At 45.1% G+C, this 24,146-nt stretch overlaps 1 protein-coding gene across 1 annotated transcript in view; it reads right to left on the bottom strand.

Annotated features, from left to right (window-relative positions):
* The window catches only part of LOC125447207 (protein PFC0760c-like), a 124,505-nt gene that overhangs the window by 19,847 nt on the left and 80,512 nt on the right, over positions 1-24,146 (bottom strand). Inside the window, exons 55-74 of the mRNA XM_059640742.1 lie at positions 21,370-21,405; positions 21,193-21,228; positions 20,111-20,167; positions 19,007-19,042; positions 18,821-18,859; positions 18,368-18,412; positions 16,730-16,786; positions 15,194-15,229; positions 14,475-14,531; positions 12,626-12,661; positions 11,896-11,952; positions 8,472-8,507; positions 8,288-8,323; positions 7,809-7,865; positions 6,040-6,075; positions 5,400-5,444; positions 3,559-3,615; positions 1,506-1,541; positions 1,322-1,357; positions 795-851 (exon numbers count right to left, since the gene is read on the bottom strand). Coding sequence (XP_059496725.1) covers positions 795-851; positions 1,322-1,357; positions 1,506-1,541; positions 3,559-3,615; positions 5,400-5,444; positions 6,040-6,075; positions 7,809-7,865; positions 8,288-8,323; positions 8,472-8,507; positions 11,896-11,952; positions 12,626-12,661; positions 14,475-14,531; positions 15,194-15,229; positions 16,730-16,786; positions 18,368-18,412; positions 18,821-18,859; positions 19,007-19,042; positions 20,111-20,167; positions 21,193-21,228; positions 21,370-21,405 — 888 coding nt within the window. The remainder of the gene's footprint in view (positions 1-794; positions 852-1,321; positions 1,358-1,505; positions 1,542-3,558; positions 3,616-5,399; positions 5,445-6,039; positions 6,076-7,808; positions 7,866-8,287; positions 8,324-8,471; positions 8,508-11,895; positions 11,953-12,625; positions 12,662-14,474; positions 14,532-15,193; positions 15,230-16,729; positions 16,787-18,367; positions 18,413-18,820; positions 18,860-19,006; positions 19,043-20,110; positions 20,168-21,192; positions 21,229-21,369; positions 21,406-24,146) is intronic.

The following is a 24,146-nucleotide window of genomic DNA, read 5'->3' as shown; positions in this document are numbered from 1 at the left end:
ATGTGTTGTATTTTGTGTTTCCACAGGAACTGACATCAAGCCTCTGTCACCACATTCAGGTGCAGTTTGCTGGTTGAGTCCTCAGTCAGGTCACACTTTTGTTCCCAGTCTCCCAGCTACAATCTTCACTGAGCCTTTGAAGCCACTTCCTGACTTTGTCTTGTCTCGTTATTGCAGTCATCCATGTTGGCATCACACCTCGTTTTGATCCAGGCCCTGTTGCTCTCTTCATGATGTGGCTCTGTTTTCGATACGATATATCAAGGCTGGCCACCCACCTGTTTTACAGATCCTTCCTTTCAGTTTCAATGAACTCTTCTTGTCAAACAATGCTCTCCTGAACTTCCTCCGAATACTCCAAACCAGATTTAAACCATTGTTTAATTGTCATTCCTCTGCTTCCATCTCCTGTCACCACTGGGCCCAACGACTTGAAATGATTCGTTTTGTGCAAATCTTCTCCCAGAATCTTCACACCTTCACCCTGATCCTCTTTCCTCAGCTTAAACTGACCATCCTTCAGTTGTGTCATTGGTGTCCTGATTGTCATAGCCCTGTCGCTCACAGCGTGCCTCCTCTTCTCCAGACTATCAAGACCCCCAAGTCTGAGTAATTTGTTTTAACCCCTACTCTGTGTTTGCTGTTTTGTAACCAGCTTGCTCTCCATCCTGCTCCTTGTCCCCTGTCTCCGTGTGTATTTGAATCAGTCCAACTAAGGCCCCGTAAATCCTCATGGACCCATCTCCCATACATTAGCACAGTCAGTAATGCCCGACACAGAGAGATCTACAAACCATCATCTCGTCCCGAACCGATCACTTTGATTTTCCTTTCGCTGCTTTCTTTGGAATCTGAAATGGAAACAGGTTTTTGATGATTAAATGGAAAATGAGTGTGAAATGTTCATAATTGAAAAGTGTGACACGTTGCTTTTCACTTACACTCACACATTGCAGCAGCCACTGAATGGCTCAGCTCACCAGCAGCTGCATTCCCATCGCTCGAAGGGCCAGCTCAGGGTGCGATTGGGGTCAGCTCATTTCACCAGGAAACTGCGGGTTGAATCCCAGAGTCTCCAGGGTGAGTGTGAGTCTCACTTCCTGCCCGGGGCTGAGATTGACACTAAACCACACTCTCTAGCCTCCTGGTCCTTCAGTTTCAGAAACAGTGAGCTGAGCACTGACCCTGAGCTTTGAGCTTTGGCTTTCTATTCATGTCCAAATGATCCAAACAGCTTTCAACATTATTATAACAATGGTCAATAAGTCATTCAGCAAGGACTGTTAGAAACAGGGACAGATTATTACAGAAACATCAATACCTTGAGCCTCTGAGTGACTTGCTCTTTGTGCAGAATCTGGAATAGATAGATAAGAATCTCAGTTCCCCAATATCAGGAGACCCTCTCTGTTCCATTATCAGAATAGTTTTAAATCTGTCCCTCCTGTTTCAATGATATTTAAATCAGTAAATGTGACATGTTGTTGAACAATGGGGATAAATACCTTTAGTGTCAGGCTCGCTCTCATTCTCTGCTGAATCTAAAACACAGGGAACAGGATTTCAGTTTCCAGAGCACACATTCTGATATAAAAATGGTTTTCAATGACTCCCCTCCCACTGCAAACTGCCCTCACATTCAGCACATGAGACACTGATGGTGATATTTCAGGAAGCACAGGAGTCAGGGAGGGTCCCAGAGGCCTGGGAAAAGGCACGTGTAACACCACTGTTTAAGGAAGGAGGAAGCCAGGAGACAGAAAACTATAGACCGGTTAGCCTGACCCCGGTCATTGGTATGAGTTTACAATCCATTAGGAAGGATGAGATTGAGAGTACTTGGAAGTACATGACCAAATAGTGCTGAGTCACAACAGCTCCATCAACGAATGCTGATTCCTGACATTTCTGTTCGAATTGTTTGAGGAGGTAATGAGCAAGTTAGATGAAGGAGCCTGTGTAAACGATGGGTTTGGATTTCCAATTGGCCTTTGACCAGGTGCTGCACGGGAGGCTGGAACATTAGATAAGGGCCTGTTGTGCCAGGGACGAGTTATTGGCATGGATAGACGATGGGCTGACTGGCAGAAGGCAGAGGGTTGTGATAAAGGGGTCTTTATCAGCATGGCAGACAGTGATCCACATTGGGACCACACCTACTCGTGTGGTACATTAACGATCTGGGCAAAGGAACTGAGGGCAATGTTGGTCAGTTTGCAGATGGGACAGAGATAGATGGTGGGACAGGGAGTGCTGAGGAGGCAGGGAGGCTGCAGCAGGCCCTGGACAAGCTAGGAGAATGGGAAAAGAAGTGGCTGACAGAGTCCAATGTGAGATCGTATGAGGTTGTGCTCTTTAGTGGGATGAATAGAGGTGCAGACTATTTTCTAAATGTGGAAAGGTTTTGGAAATCTGAAACACAAAGAGCCTTAGTAGTCTTGGATCAGGATTCTCTTAAGGATAACAGGCAGGTTCAGTTAGGAGTTTGGAAGGTAAATGCAGGCAGCGAAAAAGGGAGAGGAGAATTTGTGTCTAGTGGTGGTATCTGACTGGAACATCGTGGTCCACTCTTCCTTCACTCCCAACAGCCCCCCAGAGTCCCACGGCACTGTCTCCTGCAACCAGCAAAGGTGTAACATCTGCCCATTTACCTCCTCCCTCTCCAGTATCCACCGGCCCTTTCCCTGCACTTCCCAGAATCTGGCCGATCGCATTCGCTGCTCACAATGTGGTCTCCTCTACCTTGGGGAATCAAACCCCTCTGAAAACGATACCAACGTGGATCACTGACTGCCAATCAAAAAAGACTCTGAACTTCCAGTTGCCTGCCACTTCAACAAACCACCCTATTACTCAGTCAATATCCCTGTCTCAGGTTTGCTGCAGGGTCCAACGAAGCTCACTGCAAGGTGGAACAACAATTGACTCTCCGCTTGGGGGCCCTGCAGCCGTCCGGAATCAATAGCAAGTTTAATAATTTTAGGGCCTGAATTCTCTCATGCCCAAACCCCTGCCCCATACACCAGTCCTTGTTATCACATTGCCTGCCATTACACAGTACCTATTGTTAATCACGAATAGTGGCCATTAACAGCTGTTCATCCTCCTGGACAGATTGTTATCAACTGCTTTGCAAGTCCAACTGTTTTTCTCTCTCTTTGGGCTTGTCACATGAACAATGGTTGGGGAGTGGCAGGCAAATGGAAGCTGAGATAATAAAGTGTGAAGCTGGATGAACACAGCAGGCCAAGCAGCATCTCAGGAGCACAAAGGCTGACGTTTCAGGCCTAGACCCTTCATCAGAGAGGGGGATGGGGTGAGGGTTCAGGTGTAAATAGGGAGAGAGAAATGGAAGCTGAGCCTCTTTTGGGGGGAGAACATAGAGGTCCTGTGAAGCAGTTACCCTGTTTTGTAAGCAGCTTGCTCTCCATCCTGCTCCTTGTCCCCAGTCCCTGTGTGTATTTGAATCATTTCAATAAACGGCTTGTTAATCCTCATGGGCCCATCTCCCATGCATTAACGCAGTCAGTAATATCCCACACAGAGAGATCTACAAACCATCATCTCGTCCGGAACCAATCACTTTGATTTTCCTTTTGCCGCTTTCATCAGAATCTGAAATGGAAACGGGTTTTTGATGATCAAATGGAAAATGAGTGTGAAATGTTCACAGTTGAAAAGTGTGTCGCTGTCACACATTGCTTTTTGCTCACACTCACACATTGCAGCAGCCACTGAATGGCTCAGCTCACCATGAGCTGCATTCCCATCGCTCAAAGGGCCAGCTTAGGGTTGGATTAAAGTCAGCTCATTTCACCAGGAAACTGTGGGTTGAATCCCAGAATCTCCAGGGTGAGTGTGAGTCTCACTTCCTGACCAGGGGTGAGATTGTAAATGAGCCGCATCTCTGGCCTCCTGGCCCTTCAGATACAGGAACAGTGAGCCGAGCACTGACACTAAGTTCTGAGCTTTGGCTTTCCATCCAAGGTGAATGGATCCAAAAATACAGTGTACAGTGTTCAGGCTAACTTTTCTGTTTGTTTCAGTTCCCACATGGTCTCTGCTTTCTCTCTTCATCCTCTTTGAAGTGTTGTTTTGACATCTTTTCTCCACAGAGCCATAGAGCAGCACATCATGGAAACAGACCCTTCGATGCTGGATACCCTACAACTGATATCCTTGTGGTTACCATTTACCAGAAACTGACCTGGTGTCACTACATAAACACAGTGGCCACTCACCAGAGATAATGGGAACTGCAGATGCTGGAGAATCCAAGAGAACAAAGTGTGGAGCTGGATGAACACAGCAGGCCAAGCAGCATCTCAGGAGCACAAAAGCTGACGCTTCGGGCCTAGACGCTTCATCAGAGAGCTCTCTGATGAAGGGTCTAGGCCCGAAACGTCAGCTTTTGTGCTCCTGAGATGCTGCTTGGCCTACTGTGTTCTTCCAGCTTCACACTTTGTTGTCTTGGCCACTCACCAGTGCACAGGTTTGGAAACAGGCAGTGAGTAACTCACCTCCTGACTCCCCAAAGGCTGTACACAGTCTACAAGGCACAAGTGAGCAATCTGATGCCTTTATGAGGGCAGCTCCAACAATCCTCAAGAAATTCAACACAATGCGGGAGAAAACAGCCTGCTTGGTTTGTATCACATCCACAAACATTCACACTCTCCAACACTGATGCTCAGTAGCTGCACTGTGTATCATCTCCAAGATGCAGAGCAGAAATTCACTGAAGATCCTCGGAAAGCACCTCCCAAACCCTGGACAATTTCCATCTCAAAGGACAAGGGCAGCAGATACAGGTGACACCCCCCAAGCCAGTCAACATTCTTACTTGGAAATAGATCAACGTTCATTCACTCTCACTGGGTCAAATAACTGGAATTCCTGCTCTGAGGGCACTGTGGGTCTACAGACAGCACACGGACTGCTGCGGTTCAAGAAGGCAGCTCACCATCACCTTCTCAAGGGCTAGCTAGGGGTGGGCAATAAACGCTGGGCCCAGCCAGCAACACACGGGTCCCACAAAAGAACAATGAGAAGAATCCAGAAGTTAAAAATCGAAACACATCTCCAGAGATGTTCGTGCAATCATCAATGGATTATTCAGCAATAGTTTGGTAGAAATAGGGACAAGTTAAAACAGAAATATAGACACATTGAGTCTCCAAGCGACTCACTTTGCATTAAGAATCTCAAATAGAAAGAAGAGAATTTCAGTTCCCCAGTCCCAGGACAGCCACTGCATCCAGTGCTTAGAACTGTTTCTCCTGAGATTTGGGATTAATTATCCCCTCACCCTCCTCACTCAGAAACTGAACTCTTCTGTAAACTATAGTCCGCTCTCACACCATGATTCCAAGGTTTGGATGAAGCAATTGTTCACTCACTGGAGTTGTCCTTGTTTCTGTTCCACTCTCCAATCTCATCGGAACCTGAAACCGAAAAAAGAGAGCAAGGATTGTCCACTGAAGATTATATTTGAAAGAGAACGTTTTGAGAACTGACAACATCTTTGATTTCTCAGTAACTGGGGGTAGATGGGCAGTGAGTGAGGGACTGTGTGACCCACACTGACCCTATGCTGACCTTTCCTGGGTAACGGGATGTGTTTGGTTTGGACCTTATTCCTGAGACGTCAGCCCATGGCTTGAATAATCCAGGATCTCAATCCAGAGCCTGGGCGGGATATGGAGGGACAGTGCAACTCTGCACTGGGGCCAGATTGGGATCTAGCAACAGAAAACACAAACCCCATTTGGAACAGACAGTGACCAGTGAGACTGTTTCTCTAGTGAATTCCTGTCTCAGGATGATGTGATATTGAAATCTCTGTTGGGTACCTGCTGTCTCTATAGAGTGACTCGCTCTTTGTGCAGAATCTGGAATAGAACAAAGAGAATTTCTGTTCACCAATCCCAGGTGAGCCTCTGTGTCCCATTATCAGAATGGTTTTAAACCTGTCCTTCCTGTTTTATTGATATTTAAATCTGTAAATATGACGTGTTGTTGAATGATGGGGATAAATACCTTCATTATCGGGCTCACTCTCATTCTCTGCAGAGTCTGAAACAGAGGGAACAGAATTTCAGTTTCCAGACACTTTCTGATATCTGAATGGGTTTCAAAGTTCCCCCTCCCATTGCGAACATGCCCCACTCTCAATGTTTGGGCAGGGGATGGCTCCAGAAGAGAGCTTCAGTTGGAGATGCCTACAGTATTTACAGGGGAGAGGCAGATCATTTCACCGAGTACGACATGTTCAATTCAATCAAGAGCGGACCTTCTGATATCGTAACAGTTTTCAATGTCGCCCCTCCCAATGCAAACTACCCCAACACTCAGCTCTCAGGCAGGGGACAGCTCTTGAGTTAGCTTTGAGAAGGATTGCAGAAAATTACTTTGTGAATCTAACTCCTTGATTCAAAAGGGAGTCAATTTGAAAGCTTGAGCTTACAGACCATTGGGTCGACATCTGTCACAGAAAAGGTATTGGGCGCAACTCTCCTGGAAGTTACAGCACAGCATTTCTACAAGGTCAAGGTCAATACAGCAGTGGAACAACCTCAACAAGGAAACTGAGCTCGCTGTGTCTACAGTGCATCTTTAAAAGATAATTATGACTTTGTGCCATTCATTCCCTCTTCCAAATGACCTGACAGATTCTTCCTGTTGAAATGGTGCTCTCCAGAATATTTCAGGGAGAGTAAACCAGGTCTTGTGGCAGGGAAATCATATTTACCAAATTAATTGGACCGTATTGAGGTGGTACCATGAGCTGCGGATAATGGGGAAGAGCTGCATGTGCCGTTACTGGGATTCCAGAGGCATGGGATAAGAAACAACATCAAAAGTCATTTTGGAAAATAAGAATTCATGAAGGAGGAGGTAACATACTGTGATGGGTAAAAGATTGGCTAACAGGAAGGAAGTAGCGGGTCTTCATAATTGGGCCATTTCAGGTTGTGGGGATGTAATGATAAGTGGTGTGCCACAGGGATCGGTGCTGGAATCTCAAATTTGCACCATTCATCTGGAAGGCTTGGCTAGAGGAATGAAGGTATGGTGTGACTAAATTCACTGATCACATAAAAATGATGAGGAAAGGGAGTCATGAAGTGCACATACCAAAGGAAGCAAGGGATAAAGGGAGGTTAATGAGTGTGTAAATACAAGACAAATGGTGTACGGTTGGGAAAATGTGAAATGATACATTTTGGCAGAAAGATATGAAAGAAGCACATTATGGAGACGGTGACAGATTGCAGAGTGATCTGAGTGTCCTTTGGGATAAAGCAAAAATGTTGGTTTGCCATTTGCAGTAAGTAATTAGGAAGGACAACAGAATGTTCCTGTTTATTGTGTCAGAAATCAAACAGTAATGTCAGGATAAAGAAATACAGGAGAGTCACAGCAGGCCTGGCAGTATTCAGGGAAGCAGAAACAGGGCTGAAGCATCGAGTCCAGTCTAAGTGTATTTCAGAACTCCGTATCTCTCAATTCAATTTTCTGTCCATAGCTGCTGTCAGACCTGTTGAGCTTCTCCAGGTCTATGTGTTTGCTGTTTGTAAGCAGCTTGCTCTCCATGCTGCTCCTTGTCCCCAGTCCCCATGTGTATTTGAATCATTTCAATAAAGAGCTTGTTAATCCTGCAATGGTAGTAGATTTGCCAACTTTAGGTACATTTAAGTCGTCATTGGACAAGCATATGGACGTACATGGAATAGTGTAGATTAGACGGGCCCAGCTCCCATATATTAGCGCAGTCAGTAATGCCCCACACAGAGAGATCTACAAACCATCATCTCGTCCCGAGCCGATCACTTTGATTTTCTTTTCGCGACTTTCTTTGGAACCTGAAATAGAAACGGGTTTTTGATGATCAAATGGAAAATGAGTGTGAAGAGTTCACAACTGAAAAGTGTGTCCCTGTCACATGTTGCTGTTTGACACACTCACACACTGCAGCAGCCACTGAATGGCTCAGCTCACCAGCAGCTGCATTCCCATTGCTCGAAGGGCCAGAATCCCAGAGTCTCCAGGGTGAGTGTAAGTCTCACTTCCTGCCTGGGGCTGAGATTGACCTCCTGTAGCACTCTTTGGCTTCATGGCCCTTCAGATACGTGAGCTGAGCACTGACTCTCAGCTCTGAGGTTTGGCTTTCCATCCAAGGCCAAATGATCCAAAGAGGTTTTAAGATTCATTAGTACAATTGTGAATAAATCATTCAGCAAGGATTGTTAGAAACAGGGACAGATTATTACAGAAACATCGATACCTTGATCCTCCGAGTGAGTCATTCTTTGTGCAGAATCTGGAATAGAGAGAAGAGAATTTCAGTTCCCCGATTCCAAGAGAGCCTCTGTGTCCCATTATCAGAATAGTTTTAAATGCGTCCCTCCTGTTTTAATGATATTTAAATCTACAACAGCAATGTATTATTGATCATTGCGGATAAATACCTTTAGTATCAGGCTCACTCTCATTCTCCGTTGAATCTGAAAAAGATAGAACAGGATTTCATTTCCAGATTACACATCCCGATATCTGCATGTTTTTCAATGGTCCCCCTCCCACTGCAAGGACCTCACACCCAGCATTTGGGCAGGGGTCAGCTCCCGGCTGTTCCAGTTGGAGACAATGCTGGTGATATTTCAGGAATGACTGGAGTCGGGGAAGGACCCAAAGGACTGGAAAGTGGCAAATGTAACTCCGTTGTTTAAGAAAGGAGGGAGACCCTGGCAGGAAATTATCGTCCGGTTCACCCGATCTTCGTAATCGGAAAGATTATAGAATCCATTATTGAGGATGAGTTTGCAAAGTGTCTGGAAGTGCATGGAAAGGTAATGCTGAGTCAGTACGGCTTTGTCAAGATGAGGGTAATGCCTGATTAATCTGCTGGAATTCTTTGAGGAGGTAATGACTTGGTTAGACAAGGGAGAGTTGGTGGATCTGAAGCATTTGCATTTCCAGATGGCTGTTGATGAGATGCTGCACAGGCAGCTGTGAAATCAAATAAAAGCCTCTGGTGTTAGGGACTAGCTCCTGGAAAGGATAGTGGAGGGGCTGACTGGCAGAAGGCAAAGATTAGGGATAAAGGGTTTTATTTCAGCATGGCAGGTGGTGATAGTGGAGTCCTGCAGGGGTCCATGTCACATCCACAGCCATTCACGTTATACATTAATCCTCTGTCGAAAGAATTGACGGCAACGTTGCTCAGTTTGCAGATGACACAAGGCGAGGTGGAGGGACAGGTCGTGTTGAGGAAGCCGGGAAGGGTCAGATGGACTTGGACAGACTAGGAGAGTGGGCAAAGAAGTGGCAGACAGAATACAATTGGGGAAAGTGTGAGGTTATGCTCTTTGGTAGGAAGAATGGAGTGTGGGCAATTTTCTAAATGGGGACAGGTTTAAGGAATCTATAGCTCAAGAGGATTTGGGTGTCTTCGGTTCAGGATTCTTTTCAGGTTAAAACACAGCTTCAGTTGGCAGTTAGGAAGGTAAATACAATGTCAGCACTCACTGCGAAAGGGCTTGAATACAAGAGAAGAGATGTACTACTAACTCTCTCTGAGCCTCTCTCAGAGTGCATTTAGAATACTATAAGCTCTCATCGGGCCCCATGTCTAAGGAAGGAAATGCTGGTGTTGAAGTTGGTCCACATGGAGATTTGCAACAATGATCCCAGGGATGGAGGTCCAGTCACATGAGAAGTGGTTGAAGAATCTGGGTCTGTGCTCGATGGACAAAGCATAGAATAACTTATAGTACAATATAGGAACAACATGCTCTTTATTAACTGGTCTCACTAAGTTTAATGGTTTGTGTGTCTGGAACCCCACATGTCTGAGTTCCTCTACATAATTTTGATTGAGAATTTTAAATGAATTTGTGTCATCCATGCTCTCACACCTGACGTCCCAGCCCTCACTCTCATTATCCTGAAATATCAGTCACCTCTGTTAGAACAATCACCTATTTTTCATTATTTTTATTCTATGATCAATTTTGAACTGTGAGCTGGAATTGATTGGTGGAATTTGGAACAGTGTTATGGGTTACGGAGAGGAAGAGAATAAACAAGTTTTGCCTGTTTGTGGAGCTAAACCTGAAGGCTAATTGCTGGCTGATTCTTGATTAAAGGCATTCCAACAGACACAGTGACCCTATGAAGAGCAGCGCGTTTAAACAGACAGCAGAAGTTGGCTATTAACAATGTCAATATCAAGGAATTGGTTCTGGCAATTCTGGAAGAGACTCCATATTCAAGCAGATGGCTTATTTTGAACGGTAATTGAGGTCTCAGGAAGAGACAATCACACTGTCTGTGTGGAACCAGGACTATAGTTGTTTTTGAACAATGTTTTCTGGGAGATGGTTCTGGCCTGCTACTGAGACAGCACACAGAATGGAAAGTTCCCTGGCGAATCTGCTGCACCACCATTTGGAATACCACAGAGTAGGAAGCTGAGTTTGAAACACTGCAGCTTTTCTCTGGGTGAACTGAAAAGGGGACCCTGATCAACGTTTCAGAAAGTCAACCAAGGAGTCTATATAGATGCATGTGAAACAATGCAATCTGAAAGGTATTTCAGTAATCAGGTTTATGATCATCAGCTCAATACTGAGGAAACATCCAATTCAATGTCACCAACAAGCTTTGGAATTATATTTCTGATTCTGAGCCCAAGTTGTTTCTGTAAAGTGACCAACAGTGATCCCAGCACTGATCCCTGGGGAACACCACTCCCCACATCCTCCCCAGCCTGGGTTATACTGTTTGACCTTACTCTGTGTTGCAAAAGAATGTAGTTTCACTGTACCTCGGTACATGACTGCAATAAATCAAATCAAATCAAACCCTCCTCGCAGTTTACATTCACATATTTGAACGAATGTGAGCAATCAATTTGCCTTCAACTGAAGTCTCACCCCTCATTTTCTTTCTCCTGAAATCTCTACGCCCTGGAACAGCCTCCCTGACAGTACAGTGAATGACCCAAAAACACATCAACACTTGCAGTTTGAGAAAGCTGCTCACCATCATTTTTCTCAGCTGGCACCAGCACTGGGCAATATACACTGGGCCCAGCCTGTGACACCCTCATCCCATGGAAGAATATCAGGTTGAACAGATACCAGTGCGGAATGTGGAGTAATGTTTCCTCAAGACTGATGAAGACCCTCAGTGTGGTGACACCAACAAATTGGAAAATTGTATTTCTAATTCCAGAGTACTAGTTGTTTCTATACATAGTGACCAACACTGCTCCCGGCATCAATCCCTGAGGAAGACCACATCCATCATTCCCCCCAGTCTGAGGAACTCGCTTTCACCTCTACTCGGTGTTTGCTGTTTTGTCTGAAAATATGAAGGAAGCATATTATGTAGAGGATGAGAAGTTGCAGAACTCTGAGATGCAGAGGGATCTGAATGTCCTTTGGGATCAAGCAAAACATGTTGGTCGGCCAGTACAGCAAGTAACTAGGAAAGTCAACAGAATATTCCTGTTAAAAGTGGAGGAAATCAAACACAAACGTCTCGATAAAAAAGCAAAAAAATACTGGAGCAACACAACAGGCCTGGCGGTGCCTGGGGAAAGAAAAACAGAGGTAAAATGTCAGGGCAAGCTGGCTGTATTTCAGAACTCCGTATCTCTCAGTTCAATTTTCTGTCCATAGCTGCTGTCAGACCTGTTGAGCTTTTCCAGATCTATCTATTTGCTGTTTTGTAAGCAGCTTGCTCTCCGTTCTGCTCCTTGTCTCCTCCCTCCACATGTATTTGAATCATTTGAATCATTTCAATAAAGAGCTTGTTGATCCTCATGGACCCATCTCCCATGTATCAGCACAGTCAGTAACGCCCCACACAGAGAGATCTACAAACCATCATCTCGTCCTGAACCGATCACTTTGATTTTCCTTTCACCGCTTTCTTTGGAATCTGAAATGGAAACAGATTTTTGATGATCAAATGGAAAATGGGTGTGAAAAGTTCGCAATTGATAAGTGTGACCCAGTTACATAGATAACAAAGCATAGAGGTGGTTGAACACAGCAGGCCAAACAGCGTCAGAGGAGCAGGAAGGTTAATGGGGTCGATGCCCGAAAAATCAGCTTTCCTGCTCTCTGATGCTGCTTGGCCTGCTGTGTTCATCCAGCTCCACACCTTGTTATCTCAGATTCTCCAGCATCTGCAGTTCCTACTGTCCCTGTCACACGTTGCTTTTTGCTCACACTCAACATTGCAGCAGCCACTGAATGGCTCAGCTCACCATGAGCTGCATTCCCATTGCTTGAAGGGCCAGCTCCGGATTGGATTGGGGTCAGCTCATTTCACTAGGAAACTGCAGGTTGAATCCCAGAATCTCCAGGGTGAGTGTGAGTCTCACTTCTTGCCCGGGGCTGAGATTGTCCCTGAACTACACTCTCTGGCCTCGTGGCACTTCAAGTACAGGAACAGTGAGCTGAGCACTGACTCTGGGCTGTGAGGTTTGGCTTTCCAGCCAAGCTGAATGGATCCAAGCACCTTCCCAGAGTCCATAGTACAATGATCAGTAGAATACTCAGCAAGGACTGTTAGAAACAGGGACAGATTACAACAGAAACATCGATACCTTGAGCCTCTGAGTGACTCGCTCTTTGTTCAGAATCTGGAATAGAAAGAAGAGAATTTCAGTTCCCCAATTCCAGCAGAGCCTCTGTGTCCCATTATCAGAATAGTTTTAAACCTGTCCCTCCTGTTTTAATGAAATTTAAATCTGCTACTGTGATGTGTTTTTCAAAGTTGGGGAGAAATACCTTTCGTGCCAGGCTCACTCTCATTCTCCGTTGAATCTGAAACAAAGGGAACAAGATTTCTGTTTCCAGACCCCCACCTTCCAATATCCTCACGGCTTTCTATGTTCCCCCTCCCAATGCAAGCTCTCCAAACACTCAGCCCTTTGACAGGGGACAGCTCTGGATTTAGGTTTGAGAGGAATTGCAGAAAATTACGTCGTGAATCTAACTCTTCGATTCGAAGGGGAGTCATTTTGAAAGCTTACGATTACAGACTACTGGGTGAACGTCTGTCACAGAAACGGGTTAGCAGCAACTCTCCTGGATGTTACAGCACAACATTTGTAAAAGTTCAAGATCATTACAGCAGTGGAAGAAGCTCAACAAGGAAACTGAGTTCGCTGTCTCTGCAGTGCCTGTTTCAACGATGATAATGACTTTGTGCCATTCTTTTCCTCTTCCAAATGCCCTGACAGAATATTTTCCATTGAAGTACTGCTCTCCAGAATACCCGGGGTTTGAGACACAGTAAACATATTAGCCAAATTAATTGGACCGTATTGAGGTGGTACCATGAGCTGCGGATAATGGGGAAGAGCTGCATGTGCCGTTACTGGGATTCCAGAGGCATGGGATAAGAAACAACATCAAAAGTCATTTTGGAAAATAAGAATCCATGAAGGAGGAGGTAACATACTGTGATGGGTAAAAGATTGGCTAACAGGAAGGAAGTAGCGGGTCTTCATAATTGGGCCATTTCAGGTTGTGGGGATGTAATGATAAGTGGTGTGCCACAGGGATCGGTGCTGGAATCTCAAATTTGCACCATTCATCTGGAAGGCTTGGCTAGAGGAATGAAGGTATGGTGTGACTAAATTCACTGATCACATAAAAATGATGAGGAAAGGGAGTCATGAAGTGCACATACCAAAGGAAGCAAGGGATAAAGGGAGGTTAATGAGTGTGTAAATACAAGACAAATGGTGTACGGTTGGGAAAATGTGAAATGATACATTTTGGCAGAAAGATATGAAAGAAGCACATTATGGAGACGGTGACAGATTGCAGAGTGATCTGAGTGTCCTTTGGGATAAAGCAAAAATGTTGGTGTTCCATTTGCAGTAAGTAATTAGGAAGGACAACAGAAAGTTCCTGTTTATTGTGTCAGAAATCAAACAGTAATGTCAGGATAAAGAAATACAGGAGAGTCACAGCAGACCTGGCAGTATTCAGGGAAGCAGAAACAGGGCTGAAGCATCGAGTCCAGTCTAAGTGTATTTCAGAACTCCGTATCTCTCAATTCAATTTTCTGTCCATAGCTGCTGTCAGACCTGTTGAGCTTCTCCAGGCCTATGTGTTTGCTGTTTGTAAGCAGCTTGCTCTCCATGCTGCTCCTTGTCCCCAGTCCCCATGTGTATTTGAATCATTTCAATAAAGAGCTTGTTAATCCTGCAACGGTAGTAGATTTGCCAACTTTAGGTACATTTAAGTCGTCATTGGACAAGCATATGGACGTACATGGAATAGTGTAGGTTAGATGGGCTTCAAATCGGTATGGCAGGTCGGCACAACATCGAGGGCCGAAGGGCCTGGACTGTGCTGTAATGTTCTAGGTTCTATGTTCTATGACCCATCTCCCATATATCAGCGCAGTCAGTAATGCCCCACACAGAGAGATTTACAAACCATCATCTCGTCCTGAACCGACCACTTTGATTTTCTTTTCGCGACTTTCTTTGGAACCTGAAATGGAGACGGATTTTCGATGTTTAAGTGGAAAATGAATGTGAAATGTTCGCAATTGAAAAGTGTGTCCCTGTCACACGTTGCTTTTTGCTCACACTCACACATTGCAGCAGCCACTGAATGGCTCAGCTCACCATGAGCTGCATTCCCATCGCTCGAAGGCCCAGCTCAGGGTGCGATTGGGGTCAGCTCATTTCACCAGGAAACTACGGGTAGAATCCCAGAGTCTCCAGGGTGAGTGTGAGTCTCACTTCCTGCCCGGGGCTGAGATTGACACTAAACCACACTCTCTGGCCTCGTGGTCCTTCAGTTACAGGAACAGTGAGCTGAGCACTGACCCTGAGCTTTGACCTTTGGCTTTCTATTCAAGTCCAAATGATCCAAACAGCTTTCAACATTATTATAACAATGGTCAATATGTCATTCAGCAAGGACTGTTAGAAACAGGGACAGATTATTACAGAAACATCGATAGCTTGCGCCTCGGAGTGACTTGCTCTTTGTGCAGAATCTGGAATAGATAGATAAGAATCTCAGTTCCCCAATATCAGGAGACCCTCTGTGTTCCATTATCAGAATAGTTTTAAATCTGTCCCTCCTGTTTCAATGATATTTAAATCAGTAAATGTGACATGTTGTTGAACAATGGGGATAAATACCTTTAGTGTCAGGCTCGCTCTCATTCTCTGCTGAATCTAAAACACAGGGAACAGGATTTCAGTTTCCAGAGCACACATTCTGATATAAAAATGGTTTTCAATGACTCCCCTCCCACTGCAAACTGCCCTCACATTCAGCACATGAGACACTGATGGTGATATTTCAGGAAGCACAGGAGTCAGGGAGGGTCCCAGAGGCCTGGGAAAAGGCACGTGTAACACCACTGTTTAAGGAAGGAGGAAGCCAGGAAACTGAAAACTATAGACCGGTTAGCCTGACCCCGGTCATTGGTATGAGTTTACAATCCATTAGGAAGGATGAGATTGAGAGTACTTGGAAGTACATGACCAAATAGTGCTGAGTCACAACAGCTCCATCAACGAATGCTGATTCCTGACATTTCTGTTCGAATTGTTTGAGGAGGTAATAAGCAAGTTAGATAAAGGAGCCTGTGTAAACGATGGGTTTGGATTTCCAATTGGCCTTTGACCAGGTGCTGCACGGGAGGCTGGAACATTAGATAAGGGCCTGTTGTGCCAGGGACGAGTTATTGGCATGGATAGACGATGGGCTGACTGGCAGAAGGCAGAGGGTTGTGATAAAGGGGTCTTTATCAGCATGGCAGACAGTGATCCACATTGGGACCACACCTACTTGTGTGGTACATTAACGATCTGGGCAAAGGAACTGAGGGCAATGTTGGTCAGTTTGCAGATGGCACAGAGATAGATGGTGGGACAGGGAGTGCTGAGGAGGCAGGGAGGCTGCAGCAGGCCCTGGAAAAGCTAGGAGAATGGGAAAAGAAGTGGCTGACAGAGTACAATGTGAGATCTTATGAGGTTGTGCTCTTTAGTGGGACGAATAGAGGTGCAGACTATTTTCTAAATGGGGAAAGGTTTTGGAAATCTGAAACACAAAGAGCCTTAGTAGTCTTGGATCAGGATTCTCTTAAGGATAACAGGCAGGTTCAGTTAGGAGTTTGAAAGGCAACGCTTCACCTGCACGTTTTGCTATCTAGTCTAATACATTCACTGCGCACAATGTGGTCTCCTCTACATTGGGGAAACGAAGCGTACCTAGATTGGGTGACCGCATCGCACAAAATCTACATTCTATTTGCCAGAAAGACACCGAACTTCCAGTTGCCTGTCACTTTAACACACCACCCTGTTCCCAGGCCAATATCCCTGTCTCAGGCTTGTTGCAGTGTCCAGCAAAGCTCAGCGCAGGCTGGAAGAACAACACCTCATTTTCCGCTTCAGGACACTGCCATCCTCCATACTCAATATCGAGTTCAATAATGGTTGAGGAGTGGCAGGTAATTGGAAGGTCAGGGTCTTTTTTGGGGGGCAGAACATACTGGTCCTGTGAAGCAGTTACCCTGTTTTGTAACCAGTTTGCTCTCTGATTTGCTCCCTCTCTCCTGCCTCCACATCTATTTGAATCATTTCAGTAAAGAACATATTAATCCTCATGGACCCATCTCCCAAATATCAGCGCAGTCAGTAATGCCCCACACAGAGAGATCTACAAACCATCATCTCGTCCCGAACCAATCACTTTGATTTTCCTTTCCTGACTTTCATCAGAATCTGAAATGGAAACAGGTTTTTGATGATCAAATGGAAAATGAGTGTGAAATGTTCACAATTGAAAAGTGTGTCCCTGTCACACGTTGCTTTTTGCTCACACTCACACATTGCAGCAGCCACTGAATGGCTCAGCCCACCATGAGCTGCATTCCCATCGCTCGAAGGGCCAGCTCAGGGTTGGATTGGAGTCTGCTCATTTCACCAGGAAACTGTGGGTTGAATCCCGGAATCTCCAGGGTGAGTGTGAGTCTCACTTCCTGACTGGGGGTGAGATTGTCCTGCAGTCAGAGTCTCTGGTCACCTGGCCCTTCCCGATACAGGAACAGTGAGCTGAGCACGAACACCCAGCTCTGAGCATTGTCTTTCCATCCAAGGTGAATGGAAAAAAAATTCTTCCCAGAGTCATTAGTGCATTGATCAGTTTAACTTCTCTGTTTGTTTCAGTTTCCACATGACAAATGCTTTCTCTCTTTGTTCTTTTATAAAGTGCTGTTGTTTTGACATCTTTTTTCCACAGAGCCATAGAGTAGAGCAGTACATCATGGAAACAGACCCTTCGATGCTGGATACCCTACAACTGATATCCTTGTGGTTACGATTTACCAGAAACTGACCTGGTGTCACTACATAAACACAGTGGCCACACACCAGTGCACAGGTTTGGAAACAGGCAGTGAGCAACTCACCTCCTGACTCCCCAAAGGCTGTACACAGTCTACAAGGCACAAGTGAGCAATCTGATGGCATTCTCCCAACTTGCCTTTATTGGGGCAGCTCCAACAATCCTCAAGAAATTGAACACAATGCGGGATAAAGCAGCCTGCTTGGTTTGTATCACATCCACAAACATTCACACTCTCCAACACTGATGCTCAGTAGCTGCACTGTGTATCATTTCCAAGATGCAGTGCAGAAATTCACTGAAGATCCTAGGAAAGCACCTCCCAAACCCTGGACAACTTCCATCTCGAAGGACAAGGGCAGCAGATACAGGTGACACCCCCCAAACCAATCACCATCCTGACTTGGAAATGTATCATCGTTCACTCACTCTCACTGGGTCAAATAACTGGAATTCCCGCTCTGAGGGCACTGTGGGTCTACAGACAGCACACGGACTGCTGCGGTTCAAGAAGGCAGCTCACCATCACCTTCTCAAGGGCTAGCTAGGGGTGGGCAATAAACGCTGGGCCCAGCCAGCAACACACGGGTCCCACAAAAGAACAATGAGAAGAATCCAGAAGTTAAGAATCGAAACACATCTCCAGTGACGGTCGTGCAATCGTCAATGGATCATTCAGCAATAGTTTGGTAGAAATAGGGACAAGTTAAAACAGAAATATAGACACATTGAGTCTCCAAGCGACTCACTTTGCATTAAGAATCTCAAATAGAAAGAAGAGAATTTCAGTTCCCCAGTCCCAGGACAGCCACTGCATCCAGTGCTTAGAACTGTTTCTCCTGAGATTTGGGATTAATTATCCCCTCACCCTCCCCACTCAGAAACTGAGCGCTTCTGTAAACTATAGTCCGCTCTCACACCATGATTCCGAGGTTTGGATGAAGCAATTGTTCACTCACTGGAGTTGTCCTTGTTTCTGTTCCACTTTCCAATCTCATCGGAACCTGAAACCGAAAAAAGAGAGCAAGGATTGTCCACTGAAGATTATATTTGAAAGAGAACGTTTTGAGAACTGACAACATCTTTGATTTCTCAGTAACTGGGGGTAGATGGGCAGTGAGTGAGGGACTGTGTGACCCACACTGACCCTATGCTGACCTTTCCTGGGTAATGGGATGTGTTTGGTTTGGACCTTGTTCCTGAGATGTCAGCCCATGGCTTGAATAATCCAGGATCGCAATCCAGAGCCTGGATGGGATATGGAGGGACAGTGCAGCTCTGCACTGGGGCCGGATTGGGATCTAGTAACAGAAAACACAAACCCCATTTGGAACAGACAGTGACCAGTGAGACTGTTTCTCTAGTGAATTCCTGACTCAGGATGATGTGATATTGAAATCTCTGTTGGGTACCTGCTGTCTCTATAGAGTGACTCGCTCTTTGTGCAGAATCTGGAATAGAACGAAGAGAATTTCACTTCACCAATCATAGACAGTCTCTGTGTCCCATTATCAGAATGGTTTTAAACCTGTCCTTCCTGTTTTATTGATATTTAAATCTGTAAATATGACGTGTTGTTGAATGATGGGGATAAATACCTTCATTATCGGGCTCACTCTCATTCTCTGCAGAGTCTGAAACAGAAGGAACAGGATTTCAGTTTCCAGACCCCACACCTTCCAATATCCTAACGGCTTTCAATGTTCCCCCTCCCATTGCAAACTACCCCAAACACTCAGCTCTTGGACAGGGGACAGCTCTGGATTTAGGTTTGAGAGGAAATGCAGAAAATTGCATCGTGAATCTAACTCTTCGATTTGCAGGGGAGTTATTTTTAAAGCTTGCGATTACAGACCACTGGGTGAACATCTGTCACAGAAACGGCGTTATCAGGAACTATTTTGGATATTAATAACATTTATACATGTTCAAGATCATTACAGCAGTGGATGAAGCTCAACAAGGAAACTGAGTTCGCTGTCTCTGCAGTGCCTGTTTCAATGATGATTATGGTGTTGTGCCATTCTTTGACTCTTCCAAATGTCCTGCCAGATTCCTTTCTGGTGAAATAGTGCTCTCCAGAATATTTTAGGGAGAGCCAACCAAGTTTTGAGGCAGGGAAAACGTATTTCCCAAATTAATTGGAATGTGTTGAGGCAGCACCATGAGCTGCGGATAATGGGGAAGAACTGGATGTTTTCTTATTGGGATTCCAGAGGCATGGGATAAGATGCAACATCAAAGGTCGTTGTGGAAAATAAAAATTCATGAAGGAGGAGGGAAATGTTGATTTGCCAGTACAGCAAATAACTAGGAAAGAGAGCAGAATGTTCATATTTATTGTCGAGGAAATCAAACACAAATGACAGGATATAAACTAAAAAATACAGGGGAAACACAGCAAGCGTGGCAGTGCCTGGGGAAGTAGAAACAGAGGTAAAGTGTTAAATCCAGTCTGACTGTCCTTCAGAGCTCTGTTTCTCTCAATTCAATTTTCTGGTCAAAGCTGCTGTCAGACCTGCTGAATTTTTCCAGATCTATCTATTTGCTGTTTTGTAAGCAGCTTGCTCTTCATTCTGCTCCTTGTCTCCTGTCTCCAAATGTATCTGAATCATTTCAGTAAAATGCTTGTTAATCCTCAAGGACCCATCTCTCATATATTAGCCCAGTCAGTAATGTGCTACACAGAGAGATCTACAAACCATCATTTCTTCCCAAACTGATCACTTTGATTTTCCTTTCGCTGCTTTCTTTGGAATCTGAAATGGAAATGGGATTTTTGATGGTCAAATGGAAAACGAGTGTGAAATGTTCCCATTTAAAAATGCGTCCCTGTCACACAGAGATCGTAGGAGCTGCCGATGCTGGAGAGTCTGAGATAACAAGGTGTAGAGCTGGATGAACACAGCAGGTCAAGCAGCATCAGAGCTGGAAAGCTGACATTTTGGGTCTGGACCTGTCTTCAGAAGAAGGGCCCAGACCTGAAACATCAGCCTTTCTGCTCCTCTGATGCTGCTTGGCCTGCTGTGTTCATCCAGCTCTACACCTTGTTACCTCTTGAATAAATATTGACCCATTTGTACAGGCTGTGCTCTGGGCACAAAACCACCCAAAAAGATTTTTCCTTTCTAGGACTGGGCAATGCTGGCAAGGCTGTCATCTGTTGCCCACCCCTCACTGCTCTTTAAAACTGAGCTTCCTAAACTAACAAGGTGTAGCACTGGATGAACGCAGCAGGCCAAGGAGCATCAGAGAAGCAGGAAGGCTAATGTTTCAGACCTAGACCCTTCTTCAGAAGAAGGGACTAGACCCAAAATGTCAGCTTTCCTGCTCCTCTGATGCTGCCTGGCCTGCTGTGTTCATCCACCTCTATACCTCGTTATCCCTGTCACACGTTGCTGTTTGCTCACACTCACATATTGCAGCAGCCACTGAATGGCTCAGCTCACCATAAGCTGCATTCCCATCGCTCGAAGGGCCAGCACAGGGTTGGATTGGGGTCAGCTCATTTCACCAGGAAACTGCGGGTTGAATCCCAGAATCTGCAGGGTGAAAGTGAGTCTCACTTCCTGCCCGGGGCTGAGATTGTCTCTGAGCCGCACTCTCTGGCCACCTGGCCCTTCAGATACAGGAACAGTGAGCCGAGCACTGACTCTAAGCTTTGGCTTTCCATCCAAGGCCAATGGATGCAAAGCAGCTTCCCAGAGTCAACATACAATGATCAATAGATTACTCAGCAATGATTGTTAGAAAAAGGGATAGATTATTACAGAAACATCGATACCTTGAGCCTCTGAGTGACTTGTTCTTTGTGCAGAATCTGGAATAGAAAGAAGAGAATCTCAGTTCCCCAGGAGAGCCTCTGTGTCCTATTATCAGAATTTTTTAAACCTGTCCCTCCTGTTTTAATAATATTTATATCTGCAACTGTGATGTGTCGTTGAAAGATGGGCATAAATACCTTTAGTGTCAGGCTCACTCTCATTCTCCGCTGAGTCTGAAACAGATGGAACAGGATTTCAGTTTCCAGGCCACATGTTCCGATATCCAAATGGTTTTCAATGATCGCCGTCCACTGCCAACTGTCCCCACACTCAGCACTTGGACAGGGGACACTTCCCAATTGTTCCAATTGGGACATTGATGGTGATATTTCAGAAAAAACTGGAGTCAGGGAGGGTCCCAGAGGACTGAAAAATGGCAAACGTAACGCCAATGTTTAAGAAAGGAGGGAGGCAGAAAGCAGGAAATTATAGTCTGTTTAGCCTGACCTTAGTCATTGGTAGGGTTATAGAATCCATTATTGAGGATGAGATTGCGGAGTGTCTGGAAGTGCATGGGAAGGTAATGCTGAGTCAGCACGGCTTTGTCAAGATGAGGGTAATGCCTGATTAATCTGCTGGAATTCTTTGAGGAGGTAATGACTTGGTTAGACAAGGGAGAGTTGGTGGATCTGAAGCATTTGCATTTCCAGATGGCTGTTGATGAGGTGCTGCACAGGCAGCTGTGAAATCAAATAAAAGCCTCTGGTGTTAGGGACTAGCTCCTGGAAAGGATAGTGGAGGGGCTGACTGGCAGAAGGCAAAGATTAGGGATAAAGGGTTTTATTTCAGCATGGCAGGTGGTGATAGTGGAGTCCTGCAGGGGTCCATGTCACATCCACAGCCATTCACGTTATACATTAATCCTCTGTCGAAAGAATTGACGGCAACGTTGCTCAGTTTGCAGATGACACAAGGCGAGGTGGAGGGACAGGTCGTGTTGAGGAAGCCGGGAGGGGTCAGATGGACTTGGACAGACTAGGAGAGTGGGCAAAGAAGTGGCAGACAGAATACAATTGGGGAAAGTGTGAGGTTATGCTCTTTGGTAGGAAGAATGGAGTGTGGGCAATTTTCTAAATGGGGACAGGTTTAAGGAATCTATAGCTCAAGAGGATTTGGGTGTCTTCGGTTCAGGATTCTTTTCAGGTTAAAACACAGCTTCAGTTGGCAGTTAGGAAGGTAAATACAATGTCAGCACTCACTGCGAAAGGGCTTGAATACAAGAGAAGAGATGTACTACTAACTCTCTCTGAGCCTCTCTCAGAGTGCATTTAGAATACTATAAGCTCTCATCGGGCCCCATGTCTAAGGAAGGAAATGCTGGTGTTGAAGTTGGTCCACATGGAGATTTGCAACAATGATCCCAGGGATGGAGGTCCAGTCACATGAGAAGTGGTTGAAGAATCTGGGTCTGTGCTCGATGGACAAAGCATAGAATAACTTATAGTACAATATAGGAACAACATGCTCTTTATTAACTGGTCTCACTAAGTTTAATGGTTTGTGTGTCTGGAACCCCACATGTCTGAGTTCCTCTACATAATTTTGATTGAGAATTTTAAATGAATTTGTGTCATCCATGCTCTCACACCTGACGTCCCAGCCCTCACTCTCATTATCCTGAAATATCAGTCACCTCTGTTAGAACAATCACCTATTTTTCATTATTTTTATTCTATGATCAATTTTGAACTGTGAGCTGGAATTGATTGGTGGAATTTGGAACAGTGTTATGGGTTACGGAGAGGAAGAGAATAAACAAGTTTTGCCTGTTTGTGGAGCTAAACCTGAAGGCTAATTGCTGGCTGATTCTTGATTAAAGGCATTCCAACAGACACAGTGACCCTATGAAGAGCAGCGCGTTTAAACAGACAGCAGAAGTTGGCTATTAACAATGTCAATATCAAGGAATTGGTTCTGGCAATTCTGGAAGAGACTCCATATTCAAGCAGATGGCTTATTTTGAACGGTAATTGAGGTCTCAGGAAGAGACAATCACACTGTCTGTGTGGAACCAGGACTATAGTTGTTTTTGAACAATGTTTTCTGGGAGATGGTTCTGGCCTGCTACTGAGACAGCACACAGAATGGAAAGTTCCCTGGCGAATCTGCTGCACCACCATTTGGAATACCACAGAGTAGGAAGCTGAGTTTGAAACACTGCAGCTTTTCTCTGGGTGAACTGAAAAGGGGACCCTGATCAACGTTTCAGAAAGTCAACCAAGGAGTCTATATAGATGCATGTGAAACAATGCAATCTGAAAGGTATTTCAGTAATCAGGTTTATGATCATCAGCTCAATACTGAGGAAACATCCAATTCAATGTCACCAACAAGCTTTGGAATTATATTTCTGATTCTGAGCCCAAGTTGTTTCTGTAAAGTGACCAACAGTGATCCCAGCACTGATCCCTGGGGAACACCACTCCCCACATCCTCCCCAGCCTGGGTTATACTGTTTGACCTTACTCTGTGTTGCAAAAGAATGTAGTTTCACTGTACCTCGGTACATGACTGCAATAAATCAAATCAAATCAAACCCTCCTCGCAGTTTACATTCACATATTTGAACGAATGTGAGCAATCAATTTGCCTTCAACTGAAGTCTCACCCCTCATTTTCTTTCTCCTGAAATCTCTACGCCCTGGAACAGCCTCCCTGACAGTACAGTGAATGACCCAAAAACACATCAACACTTGCAGTTTGAGAAAGCTGCTCACCATCATTTTTCTCAGCTGGCACCAGCACTGGGCAATATACACTGGGCCCAGCCTGTGACACCCTCATCCCATGGAAGAATATCAGGTTGAACAGATACCAGTGCGGAATGTGGAGTAATGTTTCCTCAAGACTGATGAAGACCCTCAGTGTGGTGACACCAACAAATTGGAAAATTGTATTTCTAATTCCAGAGTAC

The sequence above is a fragment of the Stegostoma tigrinum genome, chromosome 38, assembly GCF_030684315.1.
Source record: "Stegostoma tigrinum isolate sSteTig4 chromosome 38, sSteTig4.hap1, whole genome shotgun sequence".
NCBI classification, from domain to species: Eukaryota; Metazoa; Chordata; class Chondrichthyes; order Orectolobiformes; family Stegostomatidae; genus Stegostoma; species Stegostoma tigrinum.
Note: the sequence above shows the minus strand (reverse complement) of the source record. Positions and strands in the feature narration are given on the sequence as shown.